This window comes from Ochotona princeps, chromosome 6 (genome assembly GCF_030435755.1).
Source record: "Ochotona princeps isolate mOchPri1 chromosome 6, mOchPri1.hap1, whole genome shotgun sequence".
Taxonomy (NCBI): domain Eukaryota; kingdom Metazoa; phylum Chordata; class Mammalia; order Lagomorpha; family Ochotonidae; genus Ochotona; species Ochotona princeps.
This window is the reverse complement of record NC_080837.1, coordinates 14,660,695-14,682,133: the sequence shown is the minus strand read 5'-3', so window position 1 is coordinate 14,682,133 and position 21,439 is coordinate 14,660,695. Positions and strand designations below refer to the sequence as shown.

At 40.8% G+C, this 21,439-nt stretch overlaps 1 protein-coding gene across 1 annotated transcript in view; it reads left to right on the top strand.

Annotated features, from left to right (window-relative positions):
- The window catches only part of MAP2K5 (mitogen-activated protein kinase kinase 5), a 245,809-nt gene that overhangs the window by 77,880 nt on the left and 146,490 nt on the right, over nt 1-21,439 (top strand). The window contains exons 9-11 of the mRNA XM_004578329.2: nt 5,199-5,238; nt 17,154-17,222; nt 17,312-17,393. Of these exons, the coding sequence (XP_004578386.1) occupies nt 5,199-5,238; nt 17,154-17,222; nt 17,312-17,393 (191 nt within the window). The remainder of the gene's footprint in view (nt 1-5,198; nt 5,239-17,153; nt 17,223-17,311; nt 17,394-21,439) is intronic.

Sequence of the window (21,439 nt, the reverse complement as noted above, 5' to 3'; positions counted from 1 at the left end):
AGGAGCAGGTTGAAAAAGCCCCAAGTCTTGAGGAAGTGCAGATTGAGTATTATGGTTGAGGGAAATTGACTGAAGCCCGGATTAGTGAAGTAACTAGGAGGCAAATCATGAAGCACTTTTCAGGACTTTTGATTCAGCAGTAAGAAATCTACCCATGAAATGCAGATGGTTGTAATAGCTTATAAGATTATAGAATTAGCCAACTGCATGTTGATTTTTTTATGAACCATTCAAGTGTAGACTTTTTTTTTCACCCAAAGCAGTAATCATTTATTAAACATTTTATGAAGCACCTCCAATGGGTGAGGACTTATGCTAAGCGTAAGGAATGCACAAAGATTCAGATATGGTCCTCTCTTGTATGGAAGCAGACACATCACCAGTTTTCTGCAGTGTGCCTGGGGTTACCATAAAGTAATTAAAGTCTGAAACGTAGGTGAGTTCTCAACATTGCACTTTAGAGTTTATAAGAGTGAATATTAAAAGGAGATATTTGTAGGGTTGTTTATAGTTTCCTATTTATTAGCCCAGGGAGAATGACAAATTTACTGTCTCACTTAGCAACAGCATCTTGCCAAGTGAAATTTCTGCTTAGATGAGTACCTGCATGCATAGGCATTTATCACACCTATCTTGAGTATAAATGACTTACTGTTGAGAATGAGAGGGAAATATGATGAAAATGAGAATCTGAGTCATAGTTGTCATAGCATCTGAGGATGCTGCAATTCTTTGCTTTGTAACTCTGTACCACTTAAAGCCTGTCTAAAGTTAGTCCCATGTCCTCACGTCAGTATCACTTCACTGAATCCTCCCAGCTCCATAAGGTAGGGATCATTTTGCTGACTCCAGAATTGAGAGAACAGAAACATACTGAGGTTTTAACAAGTCATGTGGATAAGAAGTGGCAAGGCGCTGAGTAAGACAGGCAACTGGGCAGTGACTTGAGAACTCTTGGTTGCTCTGCCCCAACCAGTAATTATAGAGAGCCGTCTTGCCTGGAGAGATGTGAATTTGATGGTTCTTAGCCTAGGTCACATAGTTCTGTGCCTTTGTAAATTTTGCCTTTCATGTTTCCTTTCCCTAGAATACCCAGCAAAAAACTTAAGCATCACTGTGCATTTTGTTGAGGTCCTAAGTTAAGTGTGTTTTGCCTTAGTTCTAGTCTTGACTCTGACACTTGCTGTGTGAGCTTTAATGAGTTGTTTAACCTAGCTTTGGGTGTTCCCATTGTTGAAGAAGGAGATTTGATTAGAGAATGTTCTGTATTCCTTAGTATAGAAAATGTATGATTCTGTGCTGTGTTGTAATAAAGTTGGTATCAAGTTCTTTGTTTAGTCACCTGGAACCCATTGTTCTAACTGGAAAAGGAGAAAATAGGAATGGCTGCTGTTCTCTTGTGCTAGTCCCTTTGTTATTTTAAACATCCCCCAAATCTGCAGCAGGCTCTTAGTGTTAGCCATCCTTTAAGGCCTGGAACTGTTCCCAAAAGGCCTCTGCTGGTCACAAACAAAATGGGACCCTCAGGACCAAACATGCAAAGTATTTTGTATATCAGTGCTTCCCCCATGTGTTCACAGGAACAGGTAATTACTGTAGCAACAACAAACTAATTTCAAGTGTTAGCTGTTAATTAAAACACTACAGAGGTGTATAGTTGTCTTTTGGTGTAACCAGAGCTTCCATTCAAACTTTATTAATCACTTTACAGTTAATGTGTTGAGGAAGGTCAGCCCAGTGGAGATGAAGTCTCTGTTGAAAGTAAACAAATTCTTTTCTTCTCTCACTGGAATACCATTTGCAAAGTTAAGGGACAGACCTGACTCACGCCTGGCATTGCCTTTGTCATCCCCTTCTCCTTGATGATTAAATGCTAAATTGGCGCTGTCATTGCACTGTAAACCAAACCACATAGCATCTTTATTGCTCGAAATCCAACCCAAACTTCCACGGATGAATTAGCGTGCATTATAATTAAATCATCAAGCTACACACTCTCCCACCCCTGTTAATACATTTGGAAATAGGAGACTTTTCTTTTGGAAAAGAGATCGGCTTCCATGACAAGCTAATTAATTTGCCAAACTGGCCAGTATAGAATATGTATTAGAACATCTTCTAATCATTTCCTTTTAATTTCTGCTAGTCTCAGAAGTCCCAGAGTAGTGTGTGGTATGATGTAACAACACTGCACTGCTCTCGTTACGACTTTCAGTTCCTTGTGTATGCATTCACCTGTTTGTCTTCCTGTTTCAGACCCTGCTTATTGAGTGTAAGGTCAAATTAAAAGTATCCAGTTTACAAGAGGAAAAGCAGTGTGTCATTGTTGTCATGTGTATTACCTGCATGCAGGGATAAATTACTGAATTCCTTAAATCGTGCTGAGCTGTTGGCTTAATCCAACAGCTTCTCTGTCAGCACTGAGATATGTATTTTTATATGTCAGTTGATTAAATAATTTGGGCAGATCATAAATCAAATTGTGACCTGAAATATAGGTTGCCTTGTAAAAAAAAAATTAGTGATACTTTGTGTTAAAACCAATACAGTATAGGGGTACTACTCATCAAACATGTACCGCTTTATACATAGTATGTAACTTTTGTAAATTTATTAAAATCTTAAAAGTAACATGTGTGCAAGGCAAGTTATTATTTGCAGAAAAGCCATAGACACTTTCATAGACTTAAGAATTCATGGTTAAAATCAGTAATTACCACCTAATTTTTATTATCCTGTGTTTTCTGTAAATGAAATATACTTAAATTTCTGTACAGGTAATTCATATAATGAAAGCTTAGTTTACCTTTCATGATTGGTTTGACCTCTATTCACTTAAATACAAAAAGCAGAGTGAGTAAGCTTTTATTGTTATGAGTAAGCTCCTAACATTCTTGTGTGTGGATAAATATATTCATGTACTGCCATGTGTGCTTTCCTGGTCCTGCCTGAATTTGGAACAATTTATTTGTGGAAAGTTGTTACTAATAGCTGTAGGCTCTTAGTAGTCAGTCATTTGGGGGATTTGTTAGTGATTATTCAGTTTTGTTAAATTTACCAAAAATCTTTGAATTGTGCTCTCAAAACAAGGGAATTTTATCATATATGAGTTATACCTCAGTAAAACTATGGAGAAATTTGCCATAGTGAACTAATCAGGAGAAAGATCTGTCCATTTTGGTGGTAGTACAAAATGTAAGTGGTATTTTTATTTTTGTTTGAAGAAATGAATGATTTGGAGGCGTGATAAGCAGGTTATGCTGGGGAATTTCAGAGGCACCAACTGCCATTTCTTCCTGCTCTCACTCCTCTGCACTGCCACCTTCCCACCTTGATGCTGTTGAAAACAGTCTGATTGGAGCTTATGTATAAAATCCTGGTCACAGCAAGGTTTGGACTCTCCCAAACTGTTTCACTTCTTTATGCTTTTGTGGGCCTACAGTAACCATGCTTATTTAACGTTATGTGATTTGTTTTGAAATTTTTCTATGATAGAAGACACTTTTTTCTCCGAATACCCTGCAGGATTTCTGTGAAAAGCCACATTTTATTTAAACAGGAAAGGTCTTGATGAAGAGTGGTGATCTTTTATGGCTGCCAACCAATAACTGGATTCCTGACTTTTGAGTTCCAATGCTTCATTCTGCCCCTTTTCTTAGGAAGTAAACTTGCAAAGCTTTATAACTGTGATTTATTACATGAAAAAAAAAATAACATAAGCCATTGCTGGTTTTGTGATTTGACGTTACTTGGGTAAGATTTTAACAGTACAGTTTACCTGCATATACAGTTGAAAGAAACAAGTGCAAAACCTTGCATTTTCTACAGTTCTCTACAGTGCATGGCATAAGTTATGGTAGACGCCCCAACACAGGGCCAGAGACGGGTCTGGAGTCAGCAGGCCTCATTCACTCACTCCCTGCCCCTGGCACACTGCTTAGACACTGCTCTGCTTCGAGGTTCTCACCTACGTTAGGAGGATAATATGGGAATTATCTCAGTTTGATTTTTTAAAATTAAAGATTTATTAATTTTTTAATTGGAAAGTCAGGTATACAGATAGAAGGAGAGAAAGAGAGGAAGATCTTCTGTCCGCTGGTTCACTCCTCAAGTGCCTGCAATAGCCAGAGCTGAGCCGATCCAAAGCCAGGAGCCAGGAGCCTGCTTCGGATCTCCCACATGGGTGCAGGTTCCCAAGGCTTTGGGTTGTCCTCTACTGCTTTCTCAGGCCACAAGCAGGGAGTTGGATGGGAAGAAGGGCTGCTGGAACACAAACCAGCACCCATATGGGATCCCGGACATATACAAGGTGAGAACTTTAGCTACTCGGCTACTGTGCTGGGCTCTCATAGGATGATTTTAAGGGAATGTAAAATTAGTCAGTTTGGAGGAGATTAAGTTCCATAGAAATATAATTTACTAATGTCTTTGTCCGTGTTCTTTTTTTAAAAAAACAAATGATCGATTGATTGATTGATTGATTTGAAAGGCAGAGGGAGAGAGAATATTTCTTCTGGTTCACTCCCGATGTAGTTACAACAGCCAGGGCTGGATTTGGCTAGGCCAGGCTGAAGCCAGAAGCAGGAAGCTTCAAGCTTCATCAGGTCTCCCATGTGGGTTCAGGAGTCCAGGTACTTGGGCTGTCTCCCACTGCTTTCCCAGGCATGTCAGCAGGGAGCTTGCTGGGAAGTGGGACACTGCAGGCTGCAGCTTTCTGTGCTACATCAGAGCACCGACCCCTGTCAGTGTGCTCTGAAAGGGCCTTCAGCCTCTAGACTCCATGGAGGTTGCCTCCAAGATCCCCTCCAAGATGCCCGACCCCTGGAGGGCCTCCTAGCAACTGATGTAGCATTTGCACAGAATCTCCACGCATAGCCCCAGTTCTCTCAATCATCTCTAGTTTACTTGCTTATGATACCTAATACAGTGTGAATACTACATGAATGATTATACTTACTGCATTATTTGTGGAATAATATCAAAAGCACCTTGTACGTGTTCAGTAGAGAAACAGTTTTTTCTTCTGAATGTTCTCCATCTGCGTTGATGGAGTCCATGGTGCCAGAGCCCACAGCAGAGGACTGTCTGTACCCTGATCACCTTGCTGCCAAGGTGTTTGGATTTACCTGGGTGTCCTTTACCACCGGGGAGGCGTTTTAATTACCCCAAGTGATTTCATTACTTTTCTCTTCTTACAGAGCACATCATGTCCCCAGTGGGAAAATATTAGCTGTAAAGGTAAGCACTGGATGCATTTTGTGAAATTCTTGATGCTTCCTGCTTTCCCTTTCCCTGTAAGCTTGATCATAGATATAGCTTGATTGTAGATCTTCTGCAAGAGGTACTGGGATGGTTTAAGGTTTGCGTGACAGGTAATGAGACGTATGGCCTTTTGGTGAGAGGCACCGGAAGGTGTTAGACGTGTGCCGTAAGGCTGGTTGGAAGCTCAGTGCACTGCGATTCTTCCTATCTGTGTTCTCAGCTCTGTGGCATCACCATCTTCCTGGTCAAGTACTTCACAGCGTGCCTAGCCATCCATTCCATGTCCGCCTTTATCTGCCATGTCCCATTACTTGTTTTCCTTGAAATGTGTCCGTTCGTCACTTCCTTTCCGTTCACGGCCCTATTGCCATAACCTTGGATGAGGCTCACAACACCTGTGCTTTGCAAATGGCTTCTTTTCTTTTTATGGCAGCACTTTAAAAAGTATTTGTGTATTACTAACTTACGTGAATGACTTAGATGGACACACACAGAACTCTCTCAGTGGCTGGTTCACAACCTAAACGCCTGCAACAGGCAAGGCTGAGTGACACTGAAGCTGGGAGCCAGGAACTCACTCGAGGTTTCTCACATAGGTGGCAGGGCTGTCACTTTCTGCCTCCCAGGGTATGCATTAGCAGACAGCTGGACTTGGGAACACAGCCAAGATCAAACCCAGGCACTTGGATGGGAGCGTAGGGTTTCTTCAGCAGAATCTTAGCACTGTGCCAGATCTCTGCCCGTCCCATTTTGTACTTTCTCACTCTTCCACAAACTTGAGAAGTCAGGTCACAGATCTGACTACTTAGCTGTCATGCCCCCCTCGCCATCCTCTGTCACATACAGCACAAAGCCCGAGAGGTCTGCTCCCTTCTGCAGTAACCAAGTCCACACCAAGCAGTAGAGTCAGGCTGCCCGTAGCTCTGCTGTGCAGGTGATGCCTACTTGTTCCCATCCCTGTCATGATCCAGTTCCTGTCTCTGTGAGTCTCAGAGAGCCCAGGCCCACCAGACTGTGGTGTATTGACTCTGCCACTGCAGTTCCCAACCTTCTCAGTCTCCGTGTCCCTCAGATTCTGTCTTCAGTCTTCCTCAACCTGTGACAGAACCTTCACGACCTGAAGGCCCAGCCCTGCAGACCACCGCTTCCATCACTAGGTTCTTAGCTGACACTCGAGGCACCTTCTGTCTTGCCCCCCACCTTGGATCAGGCCTTCTGCAGTTGGCTCACCAGCCTGTCACTTCCTGTGTTTCCAATATTTGGACCTTGAATAATCAATACTTTTTCTGAATGAGTACCATATGCTAAGTGTTACACTGGATTTTTTAAATAAATTATTCATTCATCTGAAAGGAATGCTGGTTCACTCTTCAAATGGTCACAACAGCCAGGGGGACCAGCAACCAGGAACTTCATCTTGGTCTTCCACACTCCCATGTGGGTGGCAGCAGCCCAAGCACTTGGGCCATCTGCTACTGCCTTCACAAGTGCAGTGGCAGGGAACTGGATCGGAAGTAGAGCAGCCAACAGAACATTTTCTCTGAAATGGGATGCTGGCTTTGCAAGTAGTGGCTTAATCCACTGTGCCACCATGCTGGCCTCTAGGTTACATAATGATTATAACGATAAATTTTTATTTTTAAAGGTACAGCACAACTCTATTTTACATTTGAGGAACTTAAACCTTGAAAGCTGATGTATTTGTACAAGGCTGTGCAGTTGGAAGACGCAGGGCCAGCAGTTAGAAGAAGCAAGTTTGTTTGCCTGCAAAGCTCACATTCTCCACCACAGCACACAGTTTTCATACAAATGACTGTTGCTGCTCGTGCCTCCAACCTCTAAGATCTTGTCCATTCAAGGCATCACCAAGAGGCCATCTGAACTGTCCACAGTGGGAACATTGTCTCTTTCCTGAACACCATTTCTGCATTTTTTGTCTTATTTGGGAAGCTAAGAACCTGAACAATTAAGTCATAATTGATTACACCTTTTAGTCAGATTTAACAAGAGCTAAGGCTCAGAAGACTTGTAATGCCATCAGAGAGGTTCTTCCCTATCACACCCAGTAAGGCACCCAGGGTGTCTGATGTGACATTACTAAGTCTAGTTTTATTAACTTGCTTGGTGTGGGGGTAGAAGGTGAAAATCAAGCTCCTTAGGAAGTTTTCTTTGATCCTCCATTCAAACGAGGTGTACAGAGTTCCAGAACTGGAAGAAACCTTAGAGATCCTTTATTGTAGCTTGCACATTTTACTGAGCAGAAGAGGATCAGAGTCTCCAAAAATGACATATAGAGACCAGGCCCCCTGACAGGCCTACCCTGAGCTCAGCAGGTACAGCTGGGTTACATCTGCCTGAACTTCCCAAGTCCTCTTTTCAGCAGTGTATCACCTACACAGGCTTGGACAGTGTTTCTCTTTCTCTGTCTGTGCCTCTGATGTCCTAAGCCTTGGATTGCTGCTAACGACATGACGACAGTCAACGCTAGGCGATCACAAGTGAGCACACACCACTACCAATCATACATAAACCCGTTATTATTTAGCCTTGCAGGGACACTGATAAGTTTTTCACAATTTCATGCATTTGAATTATGGTTAACATTGGCTAATATTTAGATTCTTGTTCATGGTTACTTTGTTGGGGCCCAACAACTGTTTCTGGAAGATTAAAGGCAATTTTAAAGACAAGATGCATTTTTAAACAAGCTGCTTAAGACTTTGACTAAGGAAAATAGTTTGAGTTTATTTGTCTGTGGTTTGCTAACTTTGAGCATTCAACTGGACTTTAGAGCCAGGATTATATTATTCACTTGTATCTCTAGATTCATTATAATCGCATAACGGCCGCTCCACTGAGTTCATTGAATGAACGATTCAACAGTACATATAACTATTATGATTAAAGCTTTCTTTAGCCCTGAGCTTCTTGGTAACCAAGGGGGAGAAGTGTATAGTTTATATACAATGATAATCTAAGAAAAAGAAATGTACCTGTTCTTCAAAAATGGCAGAAATTTCATTAATTATTTTTTTCCCAAAAAGATTACTGATTTTATTTGATAGCTGAATTATAGAGAATGGGCACACACACACACACACAGACGCACACAGATGGATATCAGTCTTTGATCTGCTGGTTCGCTCCCCAGATGGCCACCATAGCCATGGTTAAGCTAGGTCGAAGCCCGACTCTATCTGGTTCTCTCATGTGGGTGGATGGATGGCAAGGGCCCAAGCGCTTAGGCCATCACCTGCTGCTCTTCCAGGCACATTAACAAAGGGCTGCATGGGAAAGTGGAGCAGCTGACACTAGAACCTGCTCCCTTGGGGGATACTGGCTTTGCTTGCTAAGCCATAATGCCAGTCCCAGTTCACTCTTGGAAATATATTATTTTGTTTTCAAGTATGTAGGATATTATTTAGTTTCCAATCATTTTAGTCTGTTTTGCTAATTTAATGAAGTTGTACTCAGAGAACATACACTGTAGAATTGCAGTTATTTTAATTGTTGAGAGTTTTTATATGGCCCAGAGTATGATCTATCTTGATAGTTGTTCCCTGTGCACATACAAAGAATGCATACTTCATGGTATAAAATGGCATAAATGTCAGTTATATTGAGATGGGTCAGAGTTGTTCACTTCTTCTGTACCTTTACTGATTTTATGGCTGTTGAATCAGTCATCGAAAGTATATATTGACATCCTCAATAGTGATTATTGTTTTTTTTTTTCTGACAATTCTATTTTTCACTTTGTATATATTTATATATATATATATATATATTTTTTAAAGATTTTATTATTATTGGAAAGCCGGATATACAGAGAGGAGGAGAGACAGAGAGGAAGATCCTCCATCCGATGTTTTCACTCCCCAAGTGAGCCGCAACGGGCCGGTGCTTGCCAATCCGATGCCAGGAGCCAGGAACCTCTTCCGGGTCTCCCACGCGGGCGCAGGGTCCCAAAGGTTTGGGCCGTCCTCACTGCTTTCCCAGGCCACAAGCAGGGAGCTGGATGGGAAGTGGAGCTGCTGGGACTAGAACCGGCGCCCATATGGGATCCCGGGGCCCTCAAGGCGAGGACCTTAGCCGCTAGGCCACGCCGCCGGGGCCCTATATTTATATATATTTTAAGTTTTATGAGTTGTGTTGGGGTTGTTGTGGCCCCTGATTGAATTGGTTCCTTAATGAATTGACTCTTTTTGTCTACAGTGACATTCTTGGCTTTGCATCTAAATTGTCTGATGATGTGGTAGCTATCAAGCTTTGTTTTCAGGAGCACTAGGATGACAGAACTTTTTACTTTTAGCTTCCTACATCTTTGTATTTGAAATGAATTTCCTATACACACACATAATTGGCTCTTGCTTTTCAATACAGTCTGATCTCTAATTTAAAACCAGAAGATTTTTTAATGTATGTATTTATGTGTGTATAGAGAGATCCTTTGTCTGTAAACGCCCCAAATGGCTGCAGCAGTCTGGTGTGTGGTAGGCCAAAGCCAGGGACCAGAGACTCCAGTTAGCCATCCTGCCTGGGTGGCTGGGCCCAGGCATTGAGGCCATCCTGTGCAACCTTCCCAAGCGTATTAGCAGGAGCTGGATCAGCAGTGAGGCGGTGCTTGGATACCAAAAGCTGGCATTGCACCTTAACCCATTGCTGCAGTGCTAGCCCCATTGTGGCAGCTTTTTGGTTGGGAGTGAGACTGTTTAATTTCCTGTGGTTATTAGAATGGTTGGATTCAGTGTTACCATTTTATTATTTGTTTTCTATTCTGCCTGTATACTTCCTTTTTAAACAGTGATTGCTTTAGGGTTTATATTTCCAGTAACTGATCATAGTTTGTCCATATAAATGATATGGTATCACTCTATGAACCTTGCAATGCTGTATTTGAATTTTTCTCATTGCAGCCTTTGTTGTCATTAGATGTTTTGCATCTTTTTTTTTAAAGATCTATTTATTGTGGATTTGCTTTTTAATCCTATCTGATGACCTCTACTTAGATTAATTTTTTAAATCATAGACAGATCTTCTGTCTGCTGGTTCGCTCCACAGACGGCTACTAGTCAGTGTTATTTCCTGTGGAAGCCAGGAGCCCAGAATTTCATCCGGATCTCCCATGTGGGTGGTAGGGACTCAGGCATTTGGTCCATTTTCCACAGCTTTCCTAGCTACGTTAGCAGGGCGCTGCACAGCAAGTGGAGCAGCCAGGACTCCAACAGGCTCTTCCAGAGGGGTTGCTGGTGTCTTACGTGGTGCCTCAACTCACTCTGCCACAATGCTGACTCCTATAGTTCTTTACAGATTATGAACCCCAAAATGTCTTGCTACTGTTTTTTTTGCTTCACATATACTTACTTACCTTTCAATGACATTTAAAAACAAACAAAATATTGATTTTATATTGTATTTACAAGTTTTAGTGCCCTTTGCTTCTTGGAATGATTCACATTTCTATCTGATATTGTTTCCCTTTTGTCTGAAGTACTGTTTTCCTCTCATATTACTTATAATGCAGACTTCCTGGTAGTAAATTCTGTCAGCTTTTCAGTGTATGAAAAAGTGCATGTTTCATCTTGGTTTTTAGAAATACACTTTTATATTTACTTAATGTGGAATTCTAGAGTGCTCCTTTGCATTTTTCAGTATTTTCAGTATTTCCATGGTTTCTAACTTGCTCTCTTTATAGAAGAGCTTATTGTCATTTTTATTCCGATGAGCCTTTTTTTTTAGAGAGATTTATTTATTTTTTCCTAGCTACTGTGTTTTTCCTTGAAGACACTATCCTCTCTATCCCAGAAGTTAAAATGGACATTTGTTTTCTTAATCTCTCCTTCAAATCATGGTTTCTCCATGATTTTTTGAGGTAGTTAGGCTCATTGGATTCATGTGTGTATCTACTATTCTATCATATTCTGTTTGTGAATCAGCTTTGACTGATTTCTTTTTCTTCTTTTTTTTGGATTATATTTCTCTCTTTTTTCTGTGTCCTTTTCTATTCCAATCATGTAACACACATGCTAGATAATTTTGCATTTCTGTAAATATTCTTGAACTTCATTCTTCTATGCTGTGTTTTGATAACTTTGAAGTAATGTAATTCTTTCAAGACTTGCTTCATTAGATGGAGCCAGTCCAATAGTTGGTCTGGACCTCATTTTCCCAGGTCAGCTAAGGTGGTATTCTCCTGACTGACTTCCTGAAGGCAAAGAAATTACCCCAGCCGTTGTAGACATACACTCTTTCTGCCCAATGTGGAGCATCCAGGCTTGGACTGTTTCCCTGGGACCCCTGTCCTCAATTAGGCGGTCTGCTGCTGTCCACATGCTGGTCATGGCTCAGCGGTGTACTCCAGGCCTGCTCTGCAGAACTCTGGTTCATTGCCTGCAGACTCCAGCTGCCTGGGCTGCCTCAGCGCCTCAGCTGTGTCTTCTCCATGGATGGTGTCAGGGCCTTGAAGCTCTCCCCAGGTATGTGCCAGGCAGCCACATACTTCTGCTTGTTTCTTCCCACCCTGTGGGATCCACTCTGCTATGCTGACAAGTGGCAGGAAGCATGTTGATTTCTTATCACCTCTTCTTTCCTTGTCACCACTCTGATACAGAGGCTCACTTTTGCTTCTTGTCAGGCTTGCTGGTCAGCCTTTGAACTCTTCTCCCAGCAAATAGACACTATCATGTATTGATGATGTATGCTGTGCTATGCATCTTGTATACATTCTCCTCATTTAATAAGAAAACTTTATTACTAGGTTCCATACCAGCAGTAGTGGGAGGGACCACGACATAAATCCAGGCAGTCTTGTCCCAAGTGCTGCTAACCCCATGCCACTTTGATCACCACTGTTGATTTTGCTTCCTAAAAACATTCTTGTCATGTCTTCCCTACTCTCGCAGTCTTGACAGCTTCAGCATTATTTCCCAAATAGACCAGAAACTCTAGTGAATGGAACTCAAGGTCCTGCCCTGTGCGCCATCCATCTGCTTCTACAGCACTGTCTTACGTGCCGAATCCCATGCCCATTGCCTTCTCGGGACCCAGTGACTTTCTGACACAACAGTTTCGTTTACATATTCTTCTCGAATTCAAGAACCTTCACCTGTATCTCCACCTGTGAAAATCAGTGCTCAACACTCTCCAAGGGTCAGCCAAAAATCTTCTTCCTCCTCTGAACTTTTCCGGCTAAGGCCAAACATGTGGTACATCCTTCACTCACTCATATTCTCCTTTAAAACTTTCTACAACTTTCTGTATGTGTCCTTGGAGTGTTGTCACAGACTGTCTTGTTTTGTTATTAGTCTGCTTGTATTCCCCTATTATGTTGAAATCTCTTTGTAAATGTGGAGTAGGTGTGATTATCTTCCTACTTTACCCCTCAGTTACGTAGAACCCTGCATATGGGGCCTAGAACAGAGCACCACACACAGAGAGTATATGATTGTGGAATTAGTAAATCTTTGTTCTTTTGTATTATTTACTGCATTCATTCATCTTGAAGACAGGCTCAGCTCACGTGTAGGATATCTCAGAATGTTCTTTGTATGGACCATTGCTCTCACCCAGAATTCTGAACTTTTTATGTATGTATAAAAGGGCGAAATGAAGGTTAAGAGTTGGAAGCACATTTGATCTTTTCCTGGCCCCCTCCTGACTTTTGTGTGACTCCAAGCATGTCGCTTAAACCACCCGGTGACCTCAGTTGTGAAGCAGGGCCGCCAGGGATCACAGAGGGATTGGGAAGAACAGCAAATCACAGTACTTGTCTAAACAAAATCACCTGCAGGCTCGGATGGCTGCCCATGGTGAGGAGGACATGGAGTTTCCAAGTCAAGCTTTCCTGTGGGTGCATACTGTGGATGTCTTTGGGAACAGTTAATGAGAGTCCTCAAAAATCTGTTACTTTCCTCAACCTACTCAGAATGTTTCTGACACTTGTACTTCTAAATGTTCACCCTTCTTAACTGCCACCCCCTCAAAAAAAACCTACTGCGATGTTTTTCTCTTCGGACTTATGAGGTGGGAAAATGTTATTTTAGATATTTTTTAAAAAGAAACAATTTTGGAAGAATAGAAGTATACATTTTTTACTTTGTGCAATCGATTTTGGACAATTTTCTGCCACAAAGGGAACATTTCGAAAATCACAAGTTTAATCACATTTTAAATATAACTATTCAATAATGACTATAGGTAACTCCTGAAATGTGTTTCCAGCTCCCTTTTTGTTTGTTTATTTGGTGTAGGTAGGCAAGACAATTGCAGATAAATAGAGCAGAAAACAAATAATAGTGTTAGCTATCTTGCAAACAGAACCTTTTTATTGCACTAATATATTCTCTGAGATCTTTTAAATAGTAGTGCATGGAGGATTTAATAGATTTCCCCATATATTGTGTTTTCTTATCGGGAGAAATGCATCCAACAGAATTCTTAGCTTTGTGTACAGTGTGTGCTGATTATCATTCTTGGATTGCTGTGGGATCTGCTGCTTTTAAACGAGCATTTAAATGGACCATTTGATTAATCATTTGTATACTAACTGTAATCCTCCCAAATTTCCTTTCTGAGTTGTACATACTGTAAAAGACAATTATGTTGCCACAGATTACATAAGTGAATTAAAACAGAATAGCGGCTTAATTTGACCTGTGCTATTGCTCTGCTTCCCTTTAGTGGAGCGCGTGCCACTCCAGCAAATAAATGAAGTCATCCATGACAGCTTGTGATGAATTGCCGTATTTATACTGTATATTTTAATAGCCTCACACTAATTTAAATTGAGCACAGAGTAAATTATAATTCAGTCACTTGACTGCTTCTATTTAACTTGACAACTCATCCCTGTTTGTCCTGGAGGTGTAGAGAGAGCCGTGGAAATACACACAGGTATTTCAGCTTCTCACTTAACCCTTTCTCCGTGAACTGCTCATCACACTCACATTCTGTCTGGTTTGGAACATTAAGCACATCCTAAACATGTGAGTGTGGGGGGGTGGCATAAGGAGGATCGGGTGTCTACTTCCTTGCACTTTGAAAAAAAATCGGTGTTTCTCCTTCCTTTTCTCCATTGGGTTCAGAGAAGGAGCGGAACTTGTTTCTTTTTAGCAGTTTTAAAGCTCACTCACAAGAATGCCCAGGGGAAGGAGAATTAACCTTCCACCCAGGGCCAAGTCTCCCTGGACACAGAGCTTTGGAGTGTTTGTATTGTTCTGTTTTAAGGTAGATTTTGCTTTCCCACTCAAGTTTCCAGAAATTACTTGATTCAAGTCTCTACCTGTATGAAATCCACAGTTCTAGACTGTGGCAAATGTCTGAAACCATCAGGGCCAGTTTAAGTGCAATGAATTCATTGGCTCCACAAATACGGTTTTAGTCCTTGCATTCTAGGTTAGTGAGACACTTTTGTTTGTTGCAGTGTTTATGTCTTTGATTTTAAATTCAGTGGTAGAAATCAAGCAATCCATTTCCATTTTGCCTAGAAACAGCTTATTTAGAAGATTACGAGTGTAAGGAGCACTTTAATTAAATCCCACATCACTCTGATGGACGCTGCTACTAAAGAGCCCAGTGCTGGGGGCTGTTAGGGGTGGAGAGCGTGGATGAACACACAGACTCAGTGCTTGCTTGTGAGAGGCTCACAGCCACGCTGCACCATATTCTGAACAGGCTTCTGTTTTTACAAAGTGTGGAATGGATGAGTGCTAAGGAGAAATTCATAGGCCCAGGTAGAAATGGCTCCTGATGGAAGGCTTTGATTGGGTTTTTTTGATTGGAAGTAGTGGCAGCATTCAAGCTGAGTCTAAAAGATAGAAGAGTGCCATCGATATTCTTAGGGTTAGGGTTAGGTTAGGGCACATCCCAGAGGGAGGGGACAGTAGGAGCTAAGCCTGGGGGAAATGTACAAGGCCTGTGTGTGGGTCAGGAAAAATCATTTTTAAAAATTACCCGATTTTACATGAAGAGTTTACTTATGTGAGAGTACGGAGAATGGAATTAGAATATGGATTTGAAAAAAATTTCTCAACTGTCATACTAGAGCCTTAGATTATTCTAGGCCTTGTGAACCCAATGGAAGTTCTTGGTGAAATGAGTGATAGAGTTCCAGCCAGTAGTTTCAGGTTAACTCTGAGGTTTGACTTGCCATGAGGAATCCTGTCATCTCTAGGTTGGTGGTGTGGAGATACAGAATCCCTTAGTCATTCTGTATCTTAGCACTGAATAAATAGCATTTTGAAACCTTAAAGAAGTGATTGTCCACATTATTGCAGATTGCAGTCTAGCTGGGCAGGTTTTTAAGAATACTTGGGTATGATTCTAACTGGAAAAATTCTGATTGCATTGTTCTAGGATAAGGTCTGTGCATCAAGAAACTGTACAGTTCCCCCTTGTAATTACACTATGAAGCCAGGGTGGAGAACTACTGCTTTAAGGTCAATAATAACTTCATTCCTCTTAGCAGACTTTTTAGGGTGAAAGCTTTTCTGTACTTGACATAGTGGTGTGAACAGCAGTAATATTTTATGGTATAGAATTGAAACCACGCTCAATGGATTTATTTTGTTGCTAAGTTTTTATACAAGAACAAAAATGTAAGTGAGTACCTTTGGCAAATGACTATTGATCGAGAGAAGTGTTTAAATGTTTCTTAGCAGTTTCATATTATACTTACAATCTAGTTTTGTGAGAGCTTTTATAAATAACCCTAAAGCAAACTCTTGATAGAAACTGGCTAGGCTGTTTTTCCTCTCTGCTTCCCCTCCCCGAAAGGATTGTCAGTTCTAGGAAATGTGTGTTTTAGAATTGTCCTTTTCTTTGCTTGCTCTTTCAGCAGTTTTCAACACATAGTTTGTTTCTTCTGCTCCATAATTTTATATATATATATTTTTTCATATTACATGTGATTTTTATATATGACATTATAATGAAATATATATATATTCTCCATTTGCAATTCAAAATGTCATTCAGTGTTGGGTGATGTATGTATATCTGTACTGTCATGGTAATCCTGAAAGTTAATTTTTTTATCCAGAAACGTCTAGAGTAGATTATGTCACAAAACTTAAAAAATTATTTTCTACCTATTTTGTTTCCATCGTTGTCAGCACTAACTTCCTTTGAGCTAGTTTTATCCAAGTGCTTAGTACATTTTACACAGTTGATGGTGTTTTTTCTGAAATACCTTGACAATGAGCTTGGATTCCCTCTGAGTGAAGTGTGTGAATCCTTGCATCTCGCTGTGTTTTAGCTCTGATGCCCAGGTGGAAGTTTTAAGGAAAGCCATGAAGCTCCAGGCAGCACTGGTAGTCTCCCAGTGCCCTGCCTGCTGGCTCCTAAAGCCAGAGCCTTGCTTTGCTGCTATGAAAAGGGTTCTGTCCAGCTCCCACATCACAGGTTTGCATTAGCCAAGGTGCCACTGCCCACCTGGAAGAACAGGGGAACATGATCACCTTTGTTTCAAGCCCTTTCTCTTCGCTTACTTCTCTGCTTACTGCCTGGTGGCTGCATCACGAGATAGTTGTTTTATTGTTTCTGCATGGTTTGATAGTCACGGGTGTTTTACTCGTAGGAAAATAACTAATGTACCAAAATAGGTAGCCTAAATTAAGCGTGCTGTAACTTAACTGACTTTTAAAGCCATCACTGCTGACCTCTGCGCCCTGGCGTTTTCCTTGGGCCCATCAATCACCTCTGTGTACCCTGCACGGATGAAAAGGTTTGACAGTCGTGGATACAGTGTGTGTTCCTGGGGACTGCAGCGATGGGAAGAGCAGGGGTTGTGGGAGTGAGGAGGGGAATTCTGTGATTTTTAGTTCTTGTATTTCATAAGATTGTATAATCTGAAGGGAAATAAATGTGTGATTGTTAATGCTTTTCATGTTTAGGTCATACTACTAGATATTACACTGGAACTTCAGAAGCAGATTATGTCTGAGTTGGAAATTCTTTATAAGGTAATTTTTTCTTAGCCATTTAAACAAAAGCATGCCTATGGTATGGGCTCGCACATTTTTAACTTCTTTCTGTCTTCCTTTTCCTACAGTGTGATTCATCATATATCATAGGATTTTATGGGGCATTTTTTGTAGAAAACAGGATTTCAATATGTACAGAATTCATGGATGGTGAGTTTTCCTGTTATAATACTTTTAGAATGGTTTTTGAAGTAGAAAACTTTAAACCCTGATTTTGAAATAGATGTTGAGTAGAATTAAAAATGACTAAAATATATTAATAAATAATTACCTCCTTTATGCTCTAAAATCATCTTAGTATTAGGAGTTCCTGGTATTAACATTTACAGTTGAGCTGTAATTCCAAGAATGTAGCTTCACTCACTTATATTGAAAATTTAAATAGAACAAATTAAATGCTCGTCTAATTGGTGGTTTGATATTTGATTCTTCAATGCAATCTGTCTTTATTCACAAAACAGATGTTCTGTGCTTTTAATGTTTCAATAGCCAAAACAGATTTTCTTGTAAAGAAAACTATTAACCCAATGTCCTGTGTTTTTCAGAAAGAAATCGGTTCTTAATTGCAAGACAGGAAATTGTTTTCCAACACAGCTGTTTAGCCAAGATGTGTTTAGTTTTCTTTGGACTTTAGCCGTTTCCTTCATTCTGTATTTTCCCTTCTTAACTGTTTTGGTAGCTGCTTTTCTTGTTCTTAACATTTTGGCAAAATACAGGTTTTTGGGGGTCTCCTGTCTTTGAAATGCTGTCATCAGTATTGTTGTTTCCTCATTTTCAATCTAAGCCATCTTCATCTTGTACATATTCAGTTTTTGTATATCTAACCCATTGAAATGCAACCTTTTTCATACAGATAGTTCCATGTGTGTACATTATTGAGGCAATTCGTTTGTGCCCTGCAAGACTTTTTCGTAAGCCAACATTGATACCTTTTCATTTATTATTATTTGTTTTATTTTTTTTATTTGAAAGTCAGAGATGAAAATAGGGGTGAGGACTGGACACAGGCAGAGAGAATTCTTCCATCTGCTGGTTCACTTCCCAGATGCTCACAGCAGTAGGGCCAGGCTGAAGCCAAGAGTCTGGAACTCATCTGAGACTCCCACGTGGGGTAGCCTGCTGCCTCTCAGGGTGCACATCAGCAGGAAGCTGGACTCAGAATGGGAGCCTGAGGGTGAGCTCACACTCTGTGATACAGGTTGCAGGTGTTTCAGTTAGTATTGTAGCCACTGTCTCAAATGCTTGGCCTTGATGCTCTGATTAGCACTGCAGTGAGTATGTGAAGGTGTATACATCTTTAGATGTTCATAATAAAACCAGTAATGCATATATAAATAATAGTGCACCCCAGAGTAATTATTATAGATGTCTAGAATTTAAAATATTTCTAAATTTTTTGTTTGTTTATTTGAAATATATTTGTAGGCTTCAAAAGAGGGAGAGAGCGAAAAAAAGAATAGAGCAAGAGACCTTCAACTGCTGATTTACTCAAATACCTTCAATTACTACGGCTGAGCCAGGCTGAAACCAGGAGCCTGGAAACTTCATCCAGGTCTCCCATGTAGATTCCAGGAGCCAAAGGATGTAGGGATTTTTCAGCTGATTTTCCAGATGCAGTAGCAGGATCAGAAATGGAGCAATTAGAACTCAAACCAGCACCCATATGGGATCCTGGTGTCACACATGGCAGCTCAATTCACGGTGCCACAGTGACTATGCTCCAAATTTAAAGTCTTGTAATCGTATCGATAGTGTGATAGCTATGGAAACTGACTAGAAAAGGTAGACAATGCAGTAATGCTTTTATGTACATTTGTGTGCAGTGTTTGTGTGCATATACTCCTTCAGTTCTGTGGGGAGCATGCCTAGGAATAGACTGGTCAGATCCTGTAGCCCAGTTGTGGTATGCCCAAAAAATCTTTTGTTATTTTTTTTGACGCACTTTTGTTTAGGATTGTGTCATCTAATTTATTTATTTTTGTGAATTTTCTGAAGTTCTTACTGTTGTTAGTTTCTGATATCCCATCATGGTCGGGAAACATACTTTGCGTGGACACAGGCCTTTTACACCTATGGAGGCTTGCCTTACAGCCTCACATACTCCCTTGAACTGTCCTGGAAACTGCTCTCTGTGCACTTGGGAAAACCACAGCCTGCTGTTACTGGCTCCTGTATATGTCTGGAGGCTCACAGTGCTTTTTCTCATTGATCTGTCTTCCTATTTTACCCACTTTTTAAAAGTAGGATGTCTAAGTGAGTGCCTTGTTAATGTTTTTCAGTTGTCTGGTTCTCCTCCAACTGGGTCACATTGTGCTTCACATGATTCAGTACCTTGTGGTCAGGTTCTTGTATGTTCAGAATTGTTATCTGCTAATGGTGGATCCGTCCATTAGGAAGTGTTTTTCCTTGTCTTTAGTAACTGTATTCATCTAAAATTTATTTTGTCTAAATGTTAATATAGTCATCCCAAACTCCCTGTTGATTACCATTTGCACGATGTATTTTTTCCATTGCTTACTTTCACCTTATAGTTGGGTTTTTGAATCTAAATGTTCTTGTAGGAAGCAAATATTTGGATCAGTTCTTAAAATCCAATCTGCCAATCTCCTATTTAATTAGAGAGCTTGTGTCATTTACATTTACATAATTACCGACAGGATTTATATCTACCATACTGTAGGTTCTTTTTCTGTAAGTCTTACATTTTTTATGTTCCTGTATTACTCTTTTCATATGTATTTTCCTTTAAAGATTTCTTTATTTGTATAGGAGAGATAGAGACATCTAGTTCCCATCTGCTGGCTCACTTCCAAATGTATATAGCAGCTGTGGCTGGGCCAGTCTGAAACATGGAGGTGAGAATGTTTAGGGACTCAAGTACTTGAAATATCACCTGTTGCCTCCAGGGTACACTTTAGCACAAGTTGGAATTCAGGGTAGAGCTGAGACTCAAACCCAGACACTCTGATATGTGCTAAGCATATCTGAAGTGGTATTTTTTAAATTTATTTTTATTGGGAAGTCAGATTTACGGAGAGGAGGAGAAAGAGAAAGGAAGATCTGTTCACCGATTCACTCCCCAAGTGACTGCAGTGGCCAAAACTGAGCTGCTTTGAAGCCAGGAGCCAGGAACTTCCTCCAGTCTTCCATGCAGGTATAGGATCCCAAGGGTTTGGGCCATCCTCGATTGCTTTCCCAGGCCACAAGCAGGGAGCTGGATGGGAAGCAGGGCGGCCAGCATACAAACCAGCACCCATATAAGATCCTGGGCTCGTGTAAGACTAGGACTTTCGCCACTATGCCACCGCGATACTTGTTAATGTACTGTTTCACCTTCTGTGTGTTTTGTTTTACTGCATTTTACGAGTTATAGTCTGAGCAGTTGCTCTAATTACAATGAACATCTTAACGTGTGGCAGTTTACTTCAGATTGATAGCAACTTCATTTCAACAGTACACAAAAACTACCCCTTTATAGATCCATTCCTTCTCCCTTCGTTTGAGCTATTTATGTTATGTAATTAAATACTTAGACAATTGTGTCTAATGTAGATTTGTAGCAATTGCTTTATAAAGTTGTCTCTTGAATCATGAGTAAAAGTAATAGCAAAACATATTTACTGTATTTTTACATTTACTAATGCAGTTACCTTTAGCAAGTTACCTTTAGCAATACTCTCCACCCCTTTATGTGAGTCTGAGTTAATGAATTTCAGGTTGAGAGAGTCCCTTGTATTTCTTGTAGGATAGGTCAGCTAATGACTAATTCTCTGTTTTTGGTTTATCTGGAGCTATGCTTATTTCTACTTCATTTTTATAGAATAATGTTGACATACAAGTTTTGATTGGCAGTCTTTGAGCCATTTGAATACATCATTTCATAACCTTTAACCTGCATTGTTTCCTATTTAGAGTTAGCTGTTGATTTTTTTTTAAATCTTTTTATTGGGCCCGGCGCAGTGGCCTAGCGGCTAAAGTCCTCGCCTTGAACGCGCAAGGGTCCCATGTGGGCGCTGGTTCTAATCCTGCCAGCTCCACTTCCCATCCAGCTCCCTGCTTGTGGCCTGGGAAAGCAGTCAAGGACGGCCCAATGCTTTGGGACCAGTCGAGGACGGCCCAAAGCTTTGGGACCCTGCACCCACGTGGGAGACCCAGATTCCCGGCTTCGGATCGGCACAGCACCTGCCATTGTGCTC